The 21,942-nt window shown below is 45.0% G+C and overlaps 1 protein-coding gene and 1 gene segment (V, D, J or C); one reads left to right on the forward strand and one right to left on the reverse strand.

The window, feature by feature from the left end:
* Window positions 1-5,504: 5,504 nt before the first annotated feature.
* Window positions 5,505-21,942, reverse strand: part of LOC118773453 (brain acid soluble protein 1 homolog) — a 39,288-nt gene continuing 22,850 nt past the window's right edge. Inside the window, exon 2 of the mRNA XM_036522388.1 lies at window positions 5,505-6,916. Coding sequence (XP_036378281.1) covers window positions 6,182-6,913 — 732 coding nt within the window. The 5' untranslated portion in view covers window positions 6,914-6,916 and the 3' untranslated portion in view covers window positions 5,505-6,181. The remainder of the gene's footprint in view (window positions 6,917-21,942) is intronic.
* LOC118773780 overlaps window positions 19,696-21,942 on the forward strand; it is a 51,858-nt gene continuing 49,611 nt past the window's right edge. Inside the window, 1 exon segment of the C gene segment in view lies at window positions 19,696-19,734. Within this exon segment, the coding sequence occupies window positions 19,696-19,734 (39 nt within the window).

Below are 21,942 nucleotides of genomic sequence, written 5' to 3' on the forward strand. Positions count from 1 at the left end.
ATCGAACCTCTCTCTGCTGCAATACGTCAAAACAACAACATCAAGGGAATCCAAACCCTCAACACTCATCACAAGATTAGCCTTTATGCGGATGACGTTTTGCTTTATCTACAAGAACCATCAAACTCTCTACAAGAAGCCTTCAACCTCATTAACTCATTCTCCGACCTTTCCGACTATGCTATAAACTGGACAAAATCAACAATTCTACCCATATGTGGTGATGACTGGAATTCTGCAGCTCAGAGCCCACCTCTCCCCATTGCCACTGGTAATATTAAGTATAAACATAAACATAAACAACATAAACATAAACATAAACAAGCATAAACATTTCCTCCAGACTGTCAAGAGTTGTTCCACCTAAACTTCACTGCATTAATAAAAACAATAAAAGATGACTTAAACCACTGGATAAATTTACCCCTATCATTAATCGGCAGAATAGCTACTGTAAAAATGATCATACTACCAAAAATTAATTACCTTTTCACAATGATTCCGACCCAGCCGACCACTAAGTGGTCACTGAACTCCATAACAAGCAAATTCTATTGGAAAAATAAAACACCCCGAATCAAATTGGTCACATTACAGAAACACAAAACTGAAGGAGGATTAGAAGCTCCAAACTTCCAAAATTATTATCTGGCAGATCAACTGCAGTATATCACCAACTGGATTCACCCAAACCAACAGAACAGCTAGAATGCAAAGAAATCTCAATCTCTGATCTACCATTTCTCAACACCACTATAAAACACCATAATTGCTTTAACAACACCATAATTTCAACAACTCTGACAGCCTGGTGGAAAATCAACAGTCTTCAAATATACAATGAAACCCTGTAAATATACTCCAATATGGCACAACCCTGACTTTCTGCTCAACAAAACACCACTTAACTTCAACACATGGAAACAGAGTGGTATCACACATCTCTGCCAACTTTTCCAGAATAACAGTTTCATTACTTTTCAACATTTGGTCCAGAGGTACAAGGTTGGGAAAGGACAATACCTTCAGTACCTCCAATTAAAGTCTGTTCTTAAATCTAAAATCAGTATATCAAATAACAAGTTACTCCCATCCCCACTAGTAGAAGGAATCAACAAAATAACGAACCCAAAGAAAATTCTTTCCAAATTATATAAACTAATATCCACCGTAGACTCAATAGTTTCCATCCCAATCAAAGCCTGGGAAAAAAACTTATCATTCACTCCCAATACCGAATTCTGGACCCAAATCTGCAGGAACACCTTCACAATGACTAACAATACTAACCTAAAACTAATACAGTACAAGGTAATCCACAGAGCACATATCACCCAGCACAAGATGTATAAGATGAGACTCACAGACTCTGACACATGCTCACACTGCACATTAAACACCCCAGATAATTACCTCCGCTCCACCTGGCTCTGCCCACCACCACAACGTTTCTGTCAAGAAGTCACTAACAGAATTTCTGTTATCATGAGCTGTAGCATTCTGCTATCTCCTCCCCTCTGTCTACTTGGAGATCTCTCAATAATAAACCCACCAATCCAAAATACAAAACCTATACTCATTGCCTTAACTATCGCCAAGAAAACTATCCTACTAAACTGGAAAACTAGAAATACATTAAACATCACTCAATGGTTAAACCTCCTCAAAGAATACATATCCATGGAACAAATTACATTCCAGCACCAGACCCCACACTTTGAAAAAGTTTGGGGCTCCTTTATCATCTCTTTAGACTTGCCTGTTAACTAACCCCACCAGCACCAACACACACACACACATATCACAAACCCTCATCAAAATCTTATTTTCTTTTTTTTCATCATCTTACTGTCTGTTCTAATCTACATCAGCACCTAAACTCCCCCATTAAGTCCCATACAACCCATTATATTGAATGCTTGGTCTTGTCATGTCAGTCTGTATGTCTATCTGTCTATCTGTCTGTCTGTTTGTATATTTTTTTCTTTCTTTTTTTTTTTGGTTTGTTTATTATTGTTCCTTCTATCTATTTTTCTTCTCATCTTGTATTATTGTCTGTGTTATTTCCCTGCTTAAAAAAGAAGAATAAAAGCTGTTTGCTTGCCATTTCCTGATGCCATAATGAACCAAATATTCTCTTCTACTTTGAGTTTGTTTGTTTTTATGTATGAATTCAGTGATTATTGATGAATTCATTTCAGATCACAACATTTAAGATCCATGAAAACATATAATTCCATCCTTCAAGTAAAAATATAATTACAATTTTTTTTTTAATTACATAATAAATAACCCCTTTTCCCCTTTCCCTTTTCAAGTTATCCTGGTATTACAAATTACAAGTCATTTTGTCCTCGTGTTAAATTACTGTATAATGTAAAGCATAATATATGGTGACAGAAAAACAAAAAATAAAACGCAAAAACAAAAACTTTCGGCCCTGAGGTGCAGATGCAACATACAAAAACAAAAAGGAGTGGTCCTTAAGTGCAGATACAACATTCAAAAATAAAAACGTGCAGCCCTGAAGTGAAAAAAATGCACCTCAGGACCTCTCCTTTTTGCTAGGCTACATCGCAGCTGCAACTTCCAGGAACTATTGGAAATACTTTTAGTTAGAGAGTGTTACTGAAATTTGTTTAGCTGACTACATTGTTCATTGCAAAATACGCCAAACTAACAGAATGTTACTTACTTTATTGTCTAACTACAATATTGTTTAAAATTAATTCGACAGGACTTACCAAATCAAACGGCTGACTAAGATGTTGGCGCCAACCCTTCAAGTCCTCTGCCTTCGCTGATGACGTAGGTGATGACACATTTCCGTAGCTGGATGCCGCATTTGCGCCTCAGGGCTGCTCATTTTTGTTTGTTCGCGTTTTGCGCTTCTGGACCACATACAGGTAACTCTGAAGTGCAACATACAAAATCAAAAAGGAGTGGTCCTGAGGTGCCTTTTTGTTGCGCTTCAGGGCTGCACGTTTTTGTTTTTGTATGTTGCATCTGCACTTAAGGACCACTCCTTTTTGTTTTTGTATGTTGCCTCTGCACCTCAGGGCCAAAAGTTTTTGTTTTTGCTTTTCTGTTTTGCACTTCAGAGCCACCGTAATTATAGGCATAATTATTTCTTTCTAGGTTGCAGATGTGTTCAAAAAAAAAAAGTGTGAATCAAGGGGCCTCGGACCCCCGTATTTCACACCGTAGTTACCACTATTAATCTAAACGTGCATTTGTACATAACAAAGGAAGGAATACCTGGACAAACAATTAATAAACCTAACAAGGAACATAAAACATTATATTAGGCTAAACAATTTCACCAGCACATCCAATCCAATCCAAAAGTAATGGAATGTAATCAGGTTACGTTACTTTAATATTGTGATACTTGGATTAGGTTACCGATTACATTTTTAACAGGTAATTAGTAATTGTATCGGAATTAGGGCTGTCAACACGTTAATGTTTTAACGCAAATTAATCATATTATCAAATTTGACCGCAACTTCCTTCCCTAATTCCTGGCTGAATTATTGAAAGGCGTGGCAAATGCAGATGTGCTGAACGGCAAATTTCGTTTTAACCCTTTCACACGTAACTTATTTGTTATGGTATGTAGTGCGTGTGTTACCTTATATGGTTTGTTATGTTTTCATTTGTGTTATTAAGTTTCTTATAGATTTAAGTTAGCATTTGCTATATTTTTAGAGTTAAATTTCTGTTTCCTCAAAGCTAAAATTAGCTAGAATTTCTCCAATCTAGTGTTCTAATCGCACCAGTTTTAGCATATGTGCTAAACGGCTAATCACACCGGTGTGACCGTATGCGCGAAAGGGTTAATTACCCTATAGTTATTCATACTGCTACTGGTTTTGTTTACTAGCTACTGTAGATACTCACAATAACTAGTTAGCCATCTTGTTATGGTAGTTAGCTACATTGTTGTCCACTGTTATTTAATTTAACTTGAATGACTTTTTTACTCAATCTTCTTTATTCAATCTTTCTCCCTTTTTATCAATCACTTAAATTGCTGACAGAGTGGAAATGAAAATGTGAAACGAATACACACATCTGCTCATTATCTTTAGTCACACATTGTGCTACTACAGCCAGTAATAATACACTTCAACACAACAATTTCAAGATGCAGTGCTGTCATTTTTATCCATTACTTACATTTTATTACTTTTGCACCATTTATACAACATATAATGTTAATGCATCCATATAACAATTCGTTTTCATTTCTAGCATGTATGGTGTGACATCAGTGACACAGATTTAAGGTAGCCCAAAAAATGTGTGGGTGTAAAAACCAGTGAAACAAGAAATAAACAAAAAACAAAATTAAATGTGAAAAATTAAACACTTTAGAAAAAAATTGATTGGATGTAAAAAAAAAAAACACACACCTCAGGATTTTTTTTGAATCTCATATACCATAAGTTCTCTCCTCAATAAGAAAACCACCCTACAGGTGAAAATTTGGCCCCTTTCCTAACCATTCTATTAAATTATGAGTTTTCCCACTTGTTTTTTTCTGTCAGATATTTTTTTTCACTCATTCAAAAAAAATGGTTTTCTTTGTTTTTTAATGTTATATTCACATTTTGGAAAAAAAATTCACATGCTTTGATTTTATTCTCATTCTTAGTTTTTTCTGACCTTTACATTTTTATTTATTTATATTATTCAAACTTTTTTCACACATCAGTTTTTTCACACTTTTTTAAGGCTTGCACCATTGGGCAACCAGACAGACTGGAATAGTAACTGTAATCGCAATGAATGCAGACTTTTTGTTCCATTTCCACTTGACCATAAGACGTCCTGTCTACAGGTGCACCCAATCACAGACATGCATTTACTTTGTCAGGAAAGAGTGATAGAAAACTTATAGAAAAATATATATACAAACACTAGAGTCCAAAATTATTGGGACACCTGGGCATTTTGTGGTTAAGTGTGGATGTGTCCATGTAGCTATTAGTTTTATCACTCGAACCTAATTTATGGTGTGGTGAAAGCAGTTACATGTTTTGGCAACTATTAACATTTCCAAAACATCTCTTTATGTGGTTGGCACACGATTGCCTGATGACTACCCTTATTTCCAACATTTTAATAATATGTATGACATTAATTCTGCCAAACAAACTGACAATTCCATGACATTAACTTAATTTTAAAAGGTACCTACATACTTATTGAGTGCAGAGAAGTGAACAAAAATGACCATCACTTCAATTAGGCCTGATTGACCGCTGCCCTGCCCTCTAACTGAACACTCATACTGAAGCCTATATAAACCTAACAAGGTTGGAACATGGTCACAGAAGATGAAGCTGAAATTGACATTGACATAAATATGACTTTCCCAATGTCTGATGGAGTATGCAGCAGTGAGTGTCCCAATAATTTTGGACCCCAGTGTATATATATATATATATATATATATATATATATATATATATATATGAGAGAGAGAGAGAGGAGAATGAGCCTGAGAGAGGAAGAAAAAGGAGCGAACAATGAAAATGGAAGAAGTCAGTTATTTCCCAGCAAATAAAATACGGGACATCAGGAACTGAAAGAAAGAGGACAGTGCTGTTATCAAGATGGTCTTTTGACCATGCCTGAAAGTGTTGGCTCAGACCTGTGGATGCCAGACAGAAAAAAAAACACAACAGCAACCACAGCAAAAACCCAAAGACAAATCACTAGCAGTAACACAAAGCAAGAACCACAACTTGAGTCTGTCTTAGCACTGACCCAACAGGCACAGACGAGAGCATTAGCACCCTGGAGAAGAAGGAGTTAGAGAGTGCTTGTGCTCTTGGTAAGTAGATTTTATCCATTCAATTTCCTTTTCAGAGACCTGCAGTGTAGGTAGTCCATGGAAACCAATGGTTTGACCCAGACCTTTCAGGCAGAGTCTTTCAACATTGGTATGGGTGAAAATGGAGGCAAGGTGATTCCTGATGGGCATGGATGGAGACTGGGGGGTGGCAAGGGGGTCAGAGTGTGTAGATTACTTGTATCAATGTACAAATACTATAGCAGAAAAATAATACTAATAATCATAATGTGGGTGGGCTATTTCACTATTTTCATTATATTTGTTTTGTTTGTTGTATTTATTTTCCCATTGTTTTGCTTAAAAAGGGGCTGTCCATTAATCTTGCATGGTTATGGTTTGATCCTTGTTGGGAACAGGGGCCTCTGTGGCGTTGGCCTCCTGTGCCTGGGCTGCGCTCTCGGAGGTGGCTGTTGTTGAACTAGGGGCTGCCTCTTGTATGGGGACTTCCTTAGAAGGGGCTGCAGATGTGGCAGGGGCTGGTGCTGCTTCCGTAGGTTTGGGCTCTGGTGCAATGGGCGTGGCCTCGGTTTTGGCTGCCGGTGCAGGGGCCTCAGTCTTTTTCCCATCCACCTCATCCTTGGTCTCTGCTTTGCTTTCAGTCACTGGTGGTGCTGGGGCTGGGGCCTTCACCTCAGGGGCAGGCTCTTTAGCAGCAGGGACAGGGGCAGGTGCAGAGCTTGCAGCAGGGGCAGGGGCGGCTGGCTTCTCTGCCTGCTTAGGGGCTGCCTCAGTAGTCTTGGGTTCCTCAGCTTTTGGCTCAGCATTAGCAGCAGGCTTTTCTACCTCAGCCTTGGAGGGCTCTTCTTTGGGCACCGCCCTTTTGTCCTCCTCACTGGCTGCTGTCTGATTGGCAACTGGCTGGGCGTCTTTTTCCGCCTTGTCATTGGCTATCTCATTGGTGTCGGCTGCTGCTGGGGCCTCCTCCTTGTTCTCTTTCTGGGCCTCCCCTTCTTCTGGCGACACCCCCTCCACCTTCGTGTCTGTATCCTTTGCCTTCTCATCATTCATGTTGTAGCCCTTCTTCTTTTTGCTCAGTTTGCCTCCCATTTTCTGTTTGGAAAGAAAGAGTAAAAATATTTGAGCTTCATTTACTGCACCTAAACAGCAATGAATACAAACTGGTAGTTCAGGTGACATCATATTGTCACCTCTTACTTAAGTCATAAAGCTGATGTAAAATCAAACAACAATAATTATAAAGATTCCCTATAAGCCCACTGCTATTATGAATGAAATGGGATGGCAATGCCTGTAAGCAATATCTTGTCAGTGTGAATATTTGAATAGTAATATTACTTGCATTTTAGGTTACACACATTGGTTATAGTTTTCATGAACCCTGCAAGCTTGAAGATATTACAACACATCTATTTCTGAGCCAGTGAAAAGGTCTTTTCAGTGTGCAGACATAGACGTGCAGAATTCTAGAGATGAGGGCACTGTGGCTGTCAGTGGCCAGTCTGTCTCCTGAAAGCAAATCCACAGGCTCTTGGCAGACAGACATGTATGTACCACAGATTTCACAGTTATAGATGAAAATTACATATACAGCAACAACAATAATGCTTTTCACAAATGTTTCTCAACCATCACATCTTTGGATCACACTTAAGAAGATCATAGTATTGGATGTGGCTTCATGATGTGTGTGTGTGTGTGTTACGTTTTTGAAGCTGGTACTCAAAACCCATGATGTTGCAGCAGTGAAATTAAGTGTGCACATGCCATCATTTGTTTGATGTTCAAAACTAAGCACAAAAAGAAAGTTGCTGTTGAAGAAAGTTGAAGGCCAAAACCAAAAATCCTAAACTAACAGTAGGAACAGGGCACATGTCCTGGTGCTGGATCATTTGGACTCTTGATGAAACAAATCCTGTTGATTTGTCCATCACCTCCAGCAGCTAGATTCTAAATGGAAATTATTTCTTGTTCTCATTTTATTCCTAATTCCTTTCTTCATCCCTTCTCCATTCTGAGAAACTGGGTTGATTATTACAGCCTAATAGAATTCACTGTACACATCCTGTAAAAGCTGACTATACTGCTAGACACGCATCACTTGTGCTTTGTGAAACAAGGTGTTCTACTGGTGATGCTCGCTGCTCGCTACCTCTGCTTGCTACCTGTTTCCTGCTTCACACCTCCTGAACGCCAGACGCCGATCGGCTAAGACCCAGCCAGGACCCAAACTCAGAGTGTTTGCGGTTTCCAAAAAGAAAAGTTACAACTAAACAGGAAATTACAAGGCGAACTACAACACTTATCTAAAGAAGGAAATTAATCTCTGAGATAATGGCTGCTACCTATACTTCTCCCATTTCTTCTGTCTCCCCTGTTCTTAGCTCTCCTCCCTCTTGCTGTCTCCCCTGCATGGTGTGTAATATGTATAGTTACTCCTTCTCTGCCGGTAGTGCTAATTTCGCCTGTGCAAAATGTGAGTTAAATGCTAGGTAGACGGAGAAGATAGCAGAATTAGAAGCACACATCCGCACCTTATACAAGATTAAGGCTAGCAAGTAGTGTATTGAATCTTTCTCGGTACCGGATGTGTCAGATAGCCGCTCCCCTAGCTCAGTCCCGGTAGAGCCTTCGCAGCAAGGGTTACGGTTCGGGAAAATAGACAAAAACGCAAGCCTACAGTGCACCACCAACCACCTGTTCACATTTCAAAGAGGTTCTCCCCCCTCAGTAACACACCGACTGAGAAACCTGTTGAGAGCCCTGATAATTGGTGATTCCATTTTGAGAAACGTGAACATAGAGACTCCAGCGACCATAGTTAATTGCATTCCCAGGGCCAGAGCATCTGACATCGAAGCAAATCTGTAAGTGCTGGCTAGAGGTAAAGGTAAAAGTAAATTCTCGAAAATTATTATTCATGTCGGCGCAAAAGTATGAGACAATCAGAAATAACCAGGTTAACGATTAAATCGGTGTGTAAACTTGCAAAACATATGTCGGACTCAGTAACTTTCTCTGGTCCCATCCCTATGCGGCGCAGTGACAAGATCTACAGCAGATTATTGCCACTAACTTGCTGGCTGTCTGAGTGGTGTCCCTCTAATAACGTACGCTTCATAGACAATTGGTACACCTTTTGGGGGAGGCCTGGTCTTTTAAAAAGAGATGGCATCCACCCCTCGAGGTAGGACGCAGCTCTTATCTCTAAAAATTTGGCTCAAACCTTGACTCATCAGGGCAAAGGCCAGGCAGCAGACTTTCTGTCTTAAACAGACCTCTGCTTCTTCCCTTGAACCCCCACTTAAATTTAGTTCCGTAGAGACAGTGTCTGTCCCCCGATCTTCGGTCCCATACTGTTTAAAGAAATCTATGTGGGGCGTTTGCCCTGAGAACTTGATAAAAATTAAATCTGGTGAATCTGAAATTAATACCTGCAAACAAATGGTCGTCAGGATTGGGTTATTAAATATAATGTCTTTAACACCCAAAGCAATGCTAATAAATGAATTGATTACTGACCATAAATTCGACATCCTATGTCTGACTGAAACTTGGCTTAAACCAAATGAATTTATTGCTTTAAATGAATCAACGCCTCCCAGTTACAGTAACTACCAGGTCCCTTGCTCAACTGGGAGAGGTGGTGTTGCCGCTGTATTAAACTCTAATCTTTGTGCCACTTTTAAATCTGGCCATAACTTTAATTCATTTGAATTGTTAGTACTTAGCTTTGCACATCCTGACAAGACAGCATCTCAGGTATTTACCCTAGTAATTGTTTATGCCACCTGGCCCTTATACTGTTTTTTTATCTGAATTTGCAGACTTTCTTTCCAGCCTGGTTGTCAACACAGAAAAGGTTGTGGTAGTGGCTGATTTCAACATTGATATGGCAGGATCAATGAACATGATCCCTTCAGAACAGCATTTTTGTCCATTATTGACTCCATTGGATTCTCTCAGTTTGTGGATAAACCAACACATTGCTGCAACCACACACTGGATCTGGCCCTCACTTATGGCGCTGAAATTAACAATGTAGTAAATATGTCACACAATCCCTTACTGTCCAACCATTACCTGGTGACTTTCAACCTTCCTTTTGCTTGTAACATTAACTCAGAGTCCATATTTTCCCTCAGGCACACCATCTCTTCTGCTACTACCAAAGCCTTTATTGATTAGCTCCCTGCATCATGCAGTCTGAACAACGAAGAATATTTAAACTTATGCTCGAACCCTAGTTCGGCTAAAATAAATCAACTCACCGAAAATATTGAGTCCACACTGTGTAACACCCTAGATGCCGTTGCACCCCTCAAAAAGAGGAAAGTCCCAGACAAAAAACTAGCATCCTGGTATAATGACCAGACCCGTGCTATCAAACTTGAAAGGAAATGGCGCTCCACCAAATTACAGGTCTTTCTCCTGGCCTGGAAAGAAAGTCTTCTAAGCTTCAAGCATGCGCTCACAGCTGCCAGATTGGTGCATTTTTCTACCCTAATAGGGTAAAACAAGGACAATCCCAGGTATTTGTTCAGCTCCATCTCCAGACTAGTTAAGAGCCCTGCATCAGCCAACCCCTGCATTCCAGCAATTCATAGTAGTGATGACTACATGAATTTTTTGACAGCAAAATCATAAAGATACGTGACACAATTCAAACAAATCTCTAATTCTGCCTCCAGCCTGACCTGTCCAAACTCAGATAACGTAGAAATGTCCAATAGGCCAGCCACATGCTTAGACTCTTTCACACCCATTGAATTTAGCGACTTCTCCTCCCTAATTAATTTGTCTAAAAATGCTACCTGCCTACTAGACCCCATTCCAACTAGATTCCTAAAACAGCTGCTACCTGAAATTGGCACTCCGTTATTAAATCTTATAAATGCCTCCCTTCGATTCAGACATGTACCTCAGTCCTTCAAGCTAGCAGTCATCAAGCCCATTTTGAAGAAGCCCACTCTAGACCCAAATGATCTGTCGAACTATTGGCCCATCTCAAATCTCCCATTCCTTTCGAAAATCTTCGAAAAAGTTGTAACAAAGCAACTTTGCTCCTTCTTACAGTCCAAAAATATTCTGGAAGTCTTTCAGTCTGGGTTTAGACTGCATCACAGCACAGAAACTGCTCTCCTAAAAGTAATCAATGACCTACTTCTCCCCTCTGACAATGGCTGTATCTCCCTACTTGTGCTCCTAGACCTAAGTGCAGCCTTCGATACTATTGATCATCTTATTCTATTAGACCGACTTGAGAACCTGATTGGCATAAGTGGAAAGGCTCTATCATGGTTCAGGTCTTATCTTTCAGAGCAACATCACTTTGTCCTCATCAACAATAAGTCCTCCAAACTGTCCAGAGTAAGACATGGAATGCCACAAGGATCCGTGCTTGGACCTTTGCTCTTTTCGTTATACATGGTCCCTCTTGGAAATATCATTCGTAAACATGGCATTAATTTCCACTGCTATGCAGATGATACCCAGCTATACATATAGGCCAAACCTGATGTCTCCCTGGAAATATCAATCATGTAAGCCTGCCTCAAAGACATAAAGACATGGATGGCCCATAATTTCCTCCTCCTAAATTTGGACAAAACAGAAATATTGGATATCGGCCCAAAGTCTGTCAGGAGCAAACTCACCAATATTACATTAAATCTTGATGGTGTCTCACAGGCCTCAAGTGCAACCATCAAAGACCTTGGTGTCACGATTGATCCTGAGCTCCCTTTTGAAACACATATAAAAAACACCTCTAGGACTGCTCTCTTTCATTTGAAGAATATTGCCAAAATCAGGAAAATTCTACCAATACACAAAACTGAAAAGCTAATCCACGCTTTTGTTACATCCAGATTGGACTACTGTAATGGCCTCTTGTCAGGATGTGCATATGCCTCCTTAAAGCCCCTTCAGTTGGTTCAAAATGCAGCTGCTCGTATTCCAACCAGAACAAAGCACTTTGAGCACATTACCCCAGTATTAGCCTCTCTCCACTGGCTAACTATCAAATACCACACTGATTTCAAAATACTTCTCCTTACATTTAAAGCTTTAAATGGGGTTGCCCCTCCCTACCTTAAGGACCCTCTTCGTTCCAAAACGAACTCTACATTCCCAAAGCGCCGGACTTCTCATTGTTCCAAGAGTGGGTAAAAGTACTATAGGCTGTAGAGCCTTTTCGTACCGCGCCCCTCTTTTGTGGAACAATCTACCCACCGAAGTTCGGGGAGCAGACTCTCTCTCCGCCTTTAAGTCTAGGCTAAAAATGTATCTTTATTTCAAATCCCTTAGTTGAGGGACACGGCACGGTGCTGACATTGATCGTAGAGTCTCTGGTTGACTAAATGGTCATTGCTGTCACTACATCACGGCCTGGGTACTCTGTGTTCAGCTGATCCGGCTGTGGTCTGGTGTTGACTACCTTAGGGTTACCCTCATGATTGTGCTGGCCCTTTGCCTTTCGTCCCCTTGGTATGCTGCCATAGTCCTTATCTACCGGGACTTTTCCTTATTACGCACATGCATCCCTCTTCCCCCTCTGCCTTTTTGCCTTTTGTTTCCATTTCCACACTTAACATCCACTAATCACTGTTTTCTATTTGTTTCCTATCCCTGCTCCAGGGTCCTGCCTGGAGCTGTAGCCCAAGTGTCACATCCTGATTTCCAGTCCTGCTACCTCACTGCCCTGCCCATCAAGCCAACTGCATGCCAAGAACTGGACATTATAGGATAGATTTTGTAATTACTATGTCATTAATTACTGCTGTCTATCAAACTCAAATATCTTAAAGTACATTGTACAACTTTAAGTCTCTCTTTAATTCTATCTGCCCAGTGCTGGCCAGAAGCAGATGGGCTCCCCCTCTGAGCCGGGTTCTGCTTAAGGTTTATTAGGGAGTTTTTCCTTGCCACCATTGCTTTAAGCTTGCTCTCAGGGGGTCTCAGGCCTGGGAACAATGTAAAGCTGCTTTGTGACAACTTGTGTTGTAAAAAGCGCTATACAAATAAAATGGAATTGAAATTGAATTGCATTTATTGTATTCAGATTGTGGGGTGGAACTTGCTCTTGTAATAGACCACATTCCAAAGACAAACTGATCAGTCCAGTGTGATTGGTGTGAGCCCTGGAGTGCCACAGCATTCATTTATTTCCACTGATGTCTTTCTTTGTCAATATGCAAAATACAGAATCTACAGTAGAACAACTATTTTATTTTTTACTTATTAATAAACAATAGGTAACATATCAGGTCACACACATGAAATGAACTGATGTGCTTCAGCTCCTTCACACACCTGTACCTAGCTATTTCCATTCACAAAATTTCTCTAAGAGTGTGAGATACCATACCATCACAATCTCATCTCTCAAGCTGCTACTCCACTAACACCTGGCAAGCTAGCCAACAACCTACTATCCAGCAAGCCCAGGCAGCTACATTTGTCAACTTGGTAGCCAATTATACAGCTACTAGCTCGGGTTTAATTTTTTTTTGTTTATTTTTTATTTATTTATTTTTATTTAAGTATTTTCATATAAAGTTATTTAGATATAAATCCATTTAAGGTTAATGGCTATCCATCTTCTGTGTGCTGGCCATTTTCTCTACTGCTTTGGAGCTAAATAGCTGGCTGGTTATGAACTATGGGAGAGAAATATCCAGCTGTATAAATAGATAACATGTAAAAAAGTTGTAACCTCTGGATTAGAGCATCTGTTAAATATAAGTAATGTAATGTAATGAAGTTAGGAGGACTGGAAGAAATTCAAACAAGTGTAAATATATAGATATTAGAGCTATGAAAACATAACTTATCATTTATATATCTTGTTGGTTAACTATGATTACAAGTATGCACCTCTTCCTCTTTCATGCTTTAACAAGCTAGCTGACTAGATAAACATAGCTACCTGTCAGTGTCTTAGGCAGCTAACCCTGACTCACAATTAATGTACACTATACGGTGCTCATGATCTTCCACAAACCTCACTTTTCTGCAAAAATAAAGAAATATAAATGTTTAGGTTATAAAACAATGCATAATTCTGAGTTCATTCTCAACAATGTGAGACTATCACTTTAAGTGAGAGAATTGTGCAAAAACACCCTCAACTTGCCTTTTTGCCTATGTCCACTATTTCAGCCTATTGAAAGCAAAGGAATGTAATGGGAACGGTGTGCACACAGGTCACATGTACAGTGTCTGCAATTTTAGAAATGGGTCTACCGAAACATATGCCTCAGGTTTAGTGACAGAGTGCACACACTTATAAATGTGAATGTTTAGCAGATCTCAAATAACACACATGCAACTGCCACATAAGATTGTGTAACCATTTTGCCCTAGTATAAGCATTACAGTTTTAGCCCTGGTTTTTAGAACTTTTAATTACACGTTTTCAATGCACGTGCTGCAATTCTTGGAGAAACCTGGCATGGTTTAACAGTTTTGAGTGTGGAGCATGTCAGGTCCTGTGAGTGACGATAATCGACCACCTTCTGAGCTTCAAGCGGATATCACGCTATTTGAAATTGCTGCAGATTTGTGATCAGTGTTGGATTTTACATGCAGTGAGCAGCTGCCAAAACCCAACGAAAAATAAGTATTTTCCCATAGAACCACAGCAAAAATCTGCTAAATAGCTCTGAAATAAGACAGATGTTACTGAGCTGTAGCAAGAGCGCAGGGGTTTATTCAGTCTGTCCACAAACAGCTAATCCACCAAACAACAGAAGCACAATAACTGGAAGTAAACATCTGAGCAGACTGATAGAAACAGTTAGTGACTTTGTGTGTTCTGGATTTCAGAGCTTTATAATCTCACAGAGCAGCATCAGTAATCAAAAGGCTCCAGAATCTTTGCCGAGACCTGGCACTGTGATACAAAGTATGATTGCCAAATTTTAAATCCTGTTTGGTATGTCATGCCTGCTGCTTCTCAGTAACCCAGTCTTAGTGTGCCAGGGTCTCTCACAGTAGACTTGGTTGCAATTCACAAGAATCTAACATGTCTGAGCTTTAGCTGAGGACCTTGAATACTTAGCTCAGAAAACTAGCAGTACTTCCTGGTGTGCAATGTAGTTTCAAACTCACAATGACAAAACCACCACGATTACAGAATTTGTTTCCTGACAGTCATGTGAATAATTAAAGAAAATGTATAAAGAAATACAAAAAACAATCAAAAATAACATTTTAATTTTTCTTAATGTTTTGAACTTTTCAGAGACCCAAGATTTGGAAAAGTATGCTATGCTTCACTTCTCTTTTTCAAGCATCATCATTGAAAATAATACATTTTCTGTACCCTGAAACACTGCAAAATGTACACTTGATAATTTTCTTAGAATGTAAAATTCACCAGACCACCCTATTATAGTGCATTTATTTAATCACTACTATATTTATTGAAAGTCACAACTTGTATGGGGCATCAGGGCATCAGGCCTGAATATACTGCATTTGTGGAACACTTTGCAATTCAATTAAAATTTTCAAATAATAGCAAACACACTGTTTTATGTCATTCTACTCCAGATATGAACTCTGTAAAGCACACAGCAAAAGCACATGCCCTTGCTGACTTCAGCTTTGTGGAGGCCCTTGAAACTGTCAGCTGTTGTAAACCTGAGTATAGCCCAGCAATCTCTGTGTCCCACATGAAAAGCTAGCTCCACAAAGGTTCAGGATGAGGACTGGGAAAAATGACAGATGGCTTACAAAAGAATGGGGCAAAACAATGAGAGTGTTGACAAAAACAAGTTTACACTCAAGAGGCTGTCTGCATGGCATATATAGTACAGACTTAAAAACATTACATCTGGTGAACCAATCATGGCTGCACTTTCATCCACGTTTTAAGACTGTTCTGTGTTGCATGTGACCATGATGAGGTGCCCCCAATCAGCACAAATATATAGTGGATCTAGAATGTCTATACAGCCTTTCAGAATTACTTGTGGTTATTGCCTTGAGGCCTGAAATGAAAACCCATTAAATCAGTTTTGTTCCACTTTCATTTAGACATGGTAACCCACAACATTGAAGTAAAAAGAAAAGGCAACACATTTCTGAAAATAAATTTAAAACAAAAAAAAACAGGTTGCATAAATTTACACACCCTTTTTAAAGGATGCTGAAACTGTGCTCAGGTCTAACTATTCACTGTCCAAATCATACCCAACCCTAACTGACTTTACCTGTGTGTCAGGGCTCCGCCCCCTTAAGCCGCAGTGTTTTTGTTTTCCCTGTCCTTGTGCTTTTGTTTTCCTTGTGTTCCTGCCCCGCCCTGCTCCCCGCCGGGTCCCCGCCCACCTGATTCCCTCATTGCCTGCACCTGCCTGCCTGCTCACCTGCTTCCCATCTCCTCGTCACCCCAGCCCTATATCTTCCCTGCGTGTCTCTGTCTTGTTGCTAGTTCGTTTCAGTAAGTTTCTTCCTGTCTCATCCCCGCTCTAGTAAAAGCCTGAATTCTGATTGCCGTTTGCCGAATCCTGCCTGTCTCCCGACTTCGTCCTTCGCCCGCCGACTTCAACCTGTCTGACACTCTTCGCCCGCCTGGTTACCGACTCTGCCCGCCCCGACTTCCGATCCTGGATCTGCCCCTGGACTGCTTCCCTGTGTTTTGAACCCTGCCTGTCCCTGTACGACGAACTGCCCGCTGATTGTTATTAAACGCTTGGCTCCGTTTACCCGCTGGTCCACGTTTGTGTCCCGATCCCCGTTCCTGACAGAACGAACTAGCCATCATGGACCCAGCGGACCTACCACAGCTGAGGACGGCCCTGGAGCTCCAGGGTGCTCTGCTGGGCGGACACCAGAACCAGCTGGATTCCATCGGCCGGTCCCTGGAGGGTTTCGCCACCAGCCTCGCCGAGGTCTCTGCGCGGCTGCAACAATTGCAGCTCGGCCAGGAGAGCCGACCCTTTCCACCAGCGGCTGTCTACCCACCGGTTCCGCCAGCGCCTCCCAGCCGGGAGCCTCGGCTGCCACCCCCCGAGTCGTACGCGGGGGACCCGGGAACCTGCCGCTCATTTCTCTCACAGTGTTCCCTGATATTCGAGCTGCAACCCTCCACGTTCCCCACAGACCGGGCGAGGATTGCCTACGTCATTACCTTGCTGACCGGCCGAGCGAGGGAGTGGGGTACTGCTGTCTGGGACGCCGGCGCTCCCTTCTGCCACTCATATGCCGGATTCGCCGATGAGATGAGAAGGGTGTTTGACCGTTCCAGGCAGGGCCGCGAGGCAGCGAGAGAGATGCTGCAGATTCGCCAGGGGCGTCGGTCGGTGTCGGATTATGCGATCGACTTCCGCACCCTGGCCGCCACCAGCGGGTGGAACGTGGAGGCCCAATTTGACACCTTCCTCCACGGTCTCGCGGAGTCCATCAAGGACGAGCTGGCCACTCGGGAGCTGCCTGCCAGCTTCGAGGCCTTGGTGGACCTGGCCATCCGCGTGGACCAGCGCCTTTCACAAAGATGCAGGGAGAGAGCGTCCAGCAGCCTGCCCGGCCCTGTCCGTGAGCAACCCCTCCCGATGGCGGCCAGAAGCCCTGCACCACCATCCCCGGGAACCTCCGAGCCGATGCAGGTCGACCGCACCCGCCTGTCTCCCGCGGAACGACAACGGAGACTCAGCACCCAGTCCTGCCTATACTGCGGGCAGCCTGGCCATTTTGTGGCGAACTGCCCGGCCAAGGGCCAGCGGTCACCCGCAGCGGGGGGATTGCAGGTGAGTGTAACCCCCCTGCGTCATTCTCCCCAGACCCGTCCTCTATTTTCAGCCACCCTGCTCGTTGGAGGTCAGAGCCACGCTGTCTCCGTCCTGATTGACTCCGGGGCAGATGGCAGCTTTATCGACGCCGACCTGGCAGCCCGGCTGCGCCTGCCCCGCGTCCCCCTGCACTTGCCGTTGGAAGCCCACGTGATCACCGGGGCCCCCCTGGTTCGCGTGACCCACGCCACTCCCCCGGTCGACTTCCTCGTCTCGGGCAACCACCGCGAGGAGATTGTCCTCAATGTCATCCGTTCCCCGCAAGCCGCCGTGGTCTTGGGTCACCCCTGGTTAGCTCGGCATAACCCCCACATCGACTGGGAGGGCAACCGAATCCTGGGCTGGAGCCCCTTTTGCCACTCCCACTGCCTTCGGGATGCCGCTACCCCTGTGTCACCGATCGCTTCTGCTCCCGAGGACTTCCCGGACCTGTCGGCACTGCCGCCCGAATACATGGACCTGAAGCTGGTGTTCAGCAAGTCCCGCGCCACCTCGTTGCCTCCTCACCGCCCGTATGATTGCGCCATTGATCTGCTGCCCGGCTCGTCCCCCCCTCGGGGGCGTCTGTTTTCTTTGTCACCACCGGAGACCGAGGCCATGAATAAATACATCCGGGAGTCCCTCGCGGCCAGTCTCATTCGCCCCTCCTCCTCTCCTGCGGGGGCCGGGTTCTTCTTTGTAGGGAAGAAGGACGGCTCCCTCCGTCCCTGCATAGATTACCGGGGCCTCAACGCCATCACCATTAAGAACCGCTACCCCCTGCCTCTTCTGTCGTCCGCCTTCGAGTCGCTACAGGGCGCAACCGTCTTCACGAGACTCGATCTCCGCAATGCCTACCACCTGGTCAGGATCCGCGAGGGGGACGAGTGGAAAACGGCGTTCAACACCCCCTCTGGGCACTATGAATATCAGGTCATGCCATTCGGTCTGACGAATTCCCCGGCTGTATTCCAGTCCCTGGTGAACGACGTCCTCCGTGACATGCTCAACCAGTACGTATTCGTTTACCTCGACGACATCCTGATCTTCTCTCGCTCCCTGCCTGAGCATGTACAGCATGTCCGCCGCGTCCTGCAACGTCTGCTCGAAAACCACCTGTACGTGAAAGCGGAGAAGTGTGCCTTCCATCAGCGCACCACTTCCTTCCTGGGCTTCGTGATCACGGCAGGTAGTATCCGCATGGACCGGCAGAAGGTCCGCGCAGTCGAGGAGTGGCCTCGCCCCACCTCCCGCAGGGAGCTGCAGCGATTCCTAGGTTTCGCGAATTTCTACCGTCGCTTCATCCGCAACTACGGCACGGTAGCGGCTCCCCTCACCGCCCTGACATCAGTCAACAGAGCGTTCACATGGGCTCCGGCTGCCGAGGAGGCATTCCGCGACCTGAAGGCTCGATTCACCTCGGCGCCTGTCCTTACCCAGCCCGATCCCGCTCGTCAGTACGTGGTGGAGGTGGATGCTTCGGACGTGGGAGTGGGGGCGGTCCTATCTCAGCACTCGTCCGCCGACAACAAGCTCCACCCCTGCGCCTACTTCTCTCACCGCCTTACGCCCACCGAGCGTAACTACGACATCGGCGACCGGGAACTATTGGCCATCAAACTGGCGCTCGAGGAGTGGAGGCACTGGCTGGAGGGGGCGAGTGCTCCGTTCTTGGTGTGGACTGATCACAAGAATCTCGAGTAGGTCCGATCAGCTAAACGCCTCAATCCCCGACAAGCCCGCTGGTCTCTTTTTTTCTCCCGTTTTGACTTCACCCTGTCATATCGACCAGGCTCTAAGAACGGTAAACCCGACGCCCTCTCACGCCAGCACGCCCCGGCCGAGGACTCCCAGGAACCCAGCACAGTCCTGCCAGCCCGATGCGTTGTCGCAGCGGCGCTGTGGGACGTCGAGACTGCCGTCCACACCGCCCTCCAGAACGAACCGGGTCCCAGCTCTTGTCCCCCTAACCGCCTTTTTGTTCCCCAGTCTGTCCGTTCTCAGGTCCTGCAGTGGGGGCATTCATCCAGGCTCGCGGGCCACCCTGGAGCCCGGCGCACAGCGGCGTTCATTGGCCAGCGATTTTGGTGGCCCACGATGACGGAGGATATCCGGAACTTCACCGCCGCCTGCTCGGTCTGCGCCCAGAGCAAGACCTCCACCCGACCCCCCGCCGGTCTGCTGCAACCCCTGCCTGTTCCCAGACGGCCCTGGTCCCACATCGCCCTGGACTTCGTTACCGGCCTGCCACCATCTGACGGTAACACCGCCATCCTCACCGTCGTGGACCGGTTTTCCAAAGCCGTGCACTTCATCCCCATACCCAAACTGCCCTCCGCCAGGGAGACCGCTCAGCTACTCATTAGCCAGGTATTCCGGCTGCACGGTCTACCCTCCGACGTGGTGTCCGACCGAGGGCCCCAATTCACATCCAACTTTTGGAGGGCGTTTTGCAGGTTACTGGGGGCCACCGTCAGTCTGTCCTCTGGTTTTCACCCTCAGTCCAACGGCCAGACCGAGCGGGCCAACCAGCAGCTGGAGACGGTACTACGGTGTCTGACATCTCGGGAGCCGTCGGCGTGGAGCCAGCACCTCCCCTGGGTCGAATACGCTGTCAACTCCCTTCCCTCTGCTTCCACGGGGCTGTCGCCCTTCCAGTGCTGTGTGGGCTATCAACCTCCCCTATTCCCGGCCCAGGAGGAGGAGGTGGGGGTCCCCTCCGCCGCCCCGCCTGATCGACGGAGCGGTGGCTCACACCGTGCGCCGCCTGCTTAGGGTTCGGCGTCGGGGCGCGGTCTGCAATATCTGGTGGACTGGGAGGGTTACGGTCCCGAGGAGAGGAGCTGGGTTCCTGCTAGGGACATCCTGGATCCGTCCCTGATCCGGGACTTCCACCGCCGACACCCTGGCGAACCCGCTGTGACGCCCGGTGGCGTCCGTTGGGGGGGGGGGGGCGGTGCTGTCAGGGCTCCGCCCCCTTAAGCCGCAGTGTTTTTGTTTTCCCTGTCCTTGTGCTTTTGTTTTCCTTGTGTTCCTGCCCCGCCCTGCTCCCCGCCGGGTCCCCGCCCACCTGATTCCCTCATTGCCTGCACCTGCCTGCCTGCTCACCTGCTTCCCATCTCCTCGTCACCCCAGCCCTATATCTTCCCTGCGTGTCTCTGTCTTGTTGCTAGTTCGTTTCAGTAAGTTTCTTCCTGTCTCGTCCCCGCTCTAGTAAAAGCCTGAATTCTGATTGCCGTTTGCCGAATCCTGCCTGTCTCCCGACTTCGTCCTTCGCCCGCCGACTTCAACCTGTCTGACACTCTTCGCCCGCCTGGTTACCGACTCTGCCCGCCCCGACTTCCGATCCTGGATCTGCCCCCGGACTGCTTCCCCGTGTTTTGAACCCTGCCTGTCCCTGTACGACGAACTGCCCGCTGATTGTTATTAAACGCTTGGCTCCGTTTACCCGCTGGTCCGCGTTTGTGTCCCGATCCCCGTTCCTGACACTGTGACCAGCTGAAGTTATCCTGATTAGATCAGGATAAAATCAGCTGCTCCTGTTGGTATTCTCACAAGGATTCCTTGTTTCCAGGATTGAACTGTTGAAAGGTACAGATCAAGAGAGGGTTATAAAAAGATATCAAAGGACTTAAACATATCATGGAGCTTAGTGAAAATCATAATCAAGAAATGGATTAAATATGGCACCACCAGGACCTTGCCTAGTTCAGGCTGGCCCTCCAAGATGGTTGAATTTCCAAGAAGAAACCCATCAGGGAGGCCACCAAGTGGCCAACAGCAACATTAAAAGAGCTGCAGAACATCATGGCAAGGACTGGCCACCATATGCATATAGCAACAATGGTGATCATGTGGTCTTCACAATTCTGATCTGTGGGGTAGGGTGTCAAGATGGAAGCCACGTCTCACAAAGGAGAACATCTAGTCTCATCTGAATAATGCAAAAAGACACTCTCATTTTGCCATGTGGCCAAGGTCTCATGGTCTCACTAGACTGAGGTAAAACCTTTTAATTCCAAATGATGTTTGATGCAAAGCCAACAAAAACACAGTCCCTACTGTCAAGCATGGCGGTAGCAGCATCATGCTATGGGGCTGTTTTTCTTCAGCAGGGACAGGAGCTCTGGCAATGATAGAGGTAAAAATGAATAGATTTTAGAGAAAACCTGCTACCTTCTGCAAAAAAAAGCTGAAGATGGGGAAGAATTTCACCTTTCAGCATGACAATGACCAAAAGCACACAGCCAAATCCACAGTGGAATGGCTGGAAAAAAGGATGTTTAATGTCCTGGAATGGCCCAGCCAGAAGCCTGAGCTCAACCCTATTGAAAATCTTTGGAC

Source organism: Megalops cyprinoides, chromosome 2 (genome assembly GCF_013368585.1).
Source record: "Megalops cyprinoides isolate fMegCyp1 chromosome 2, fMegCyp1.pri, whole genome shotgun sequence".
Classification (NCBI taxonomy): domain Eukaryota; kingdom Metazoa; phylum Chordata; class Actinopteri; order Elopiformes; family Megalopidae; genus Megalops; species Megalops cyprinoides.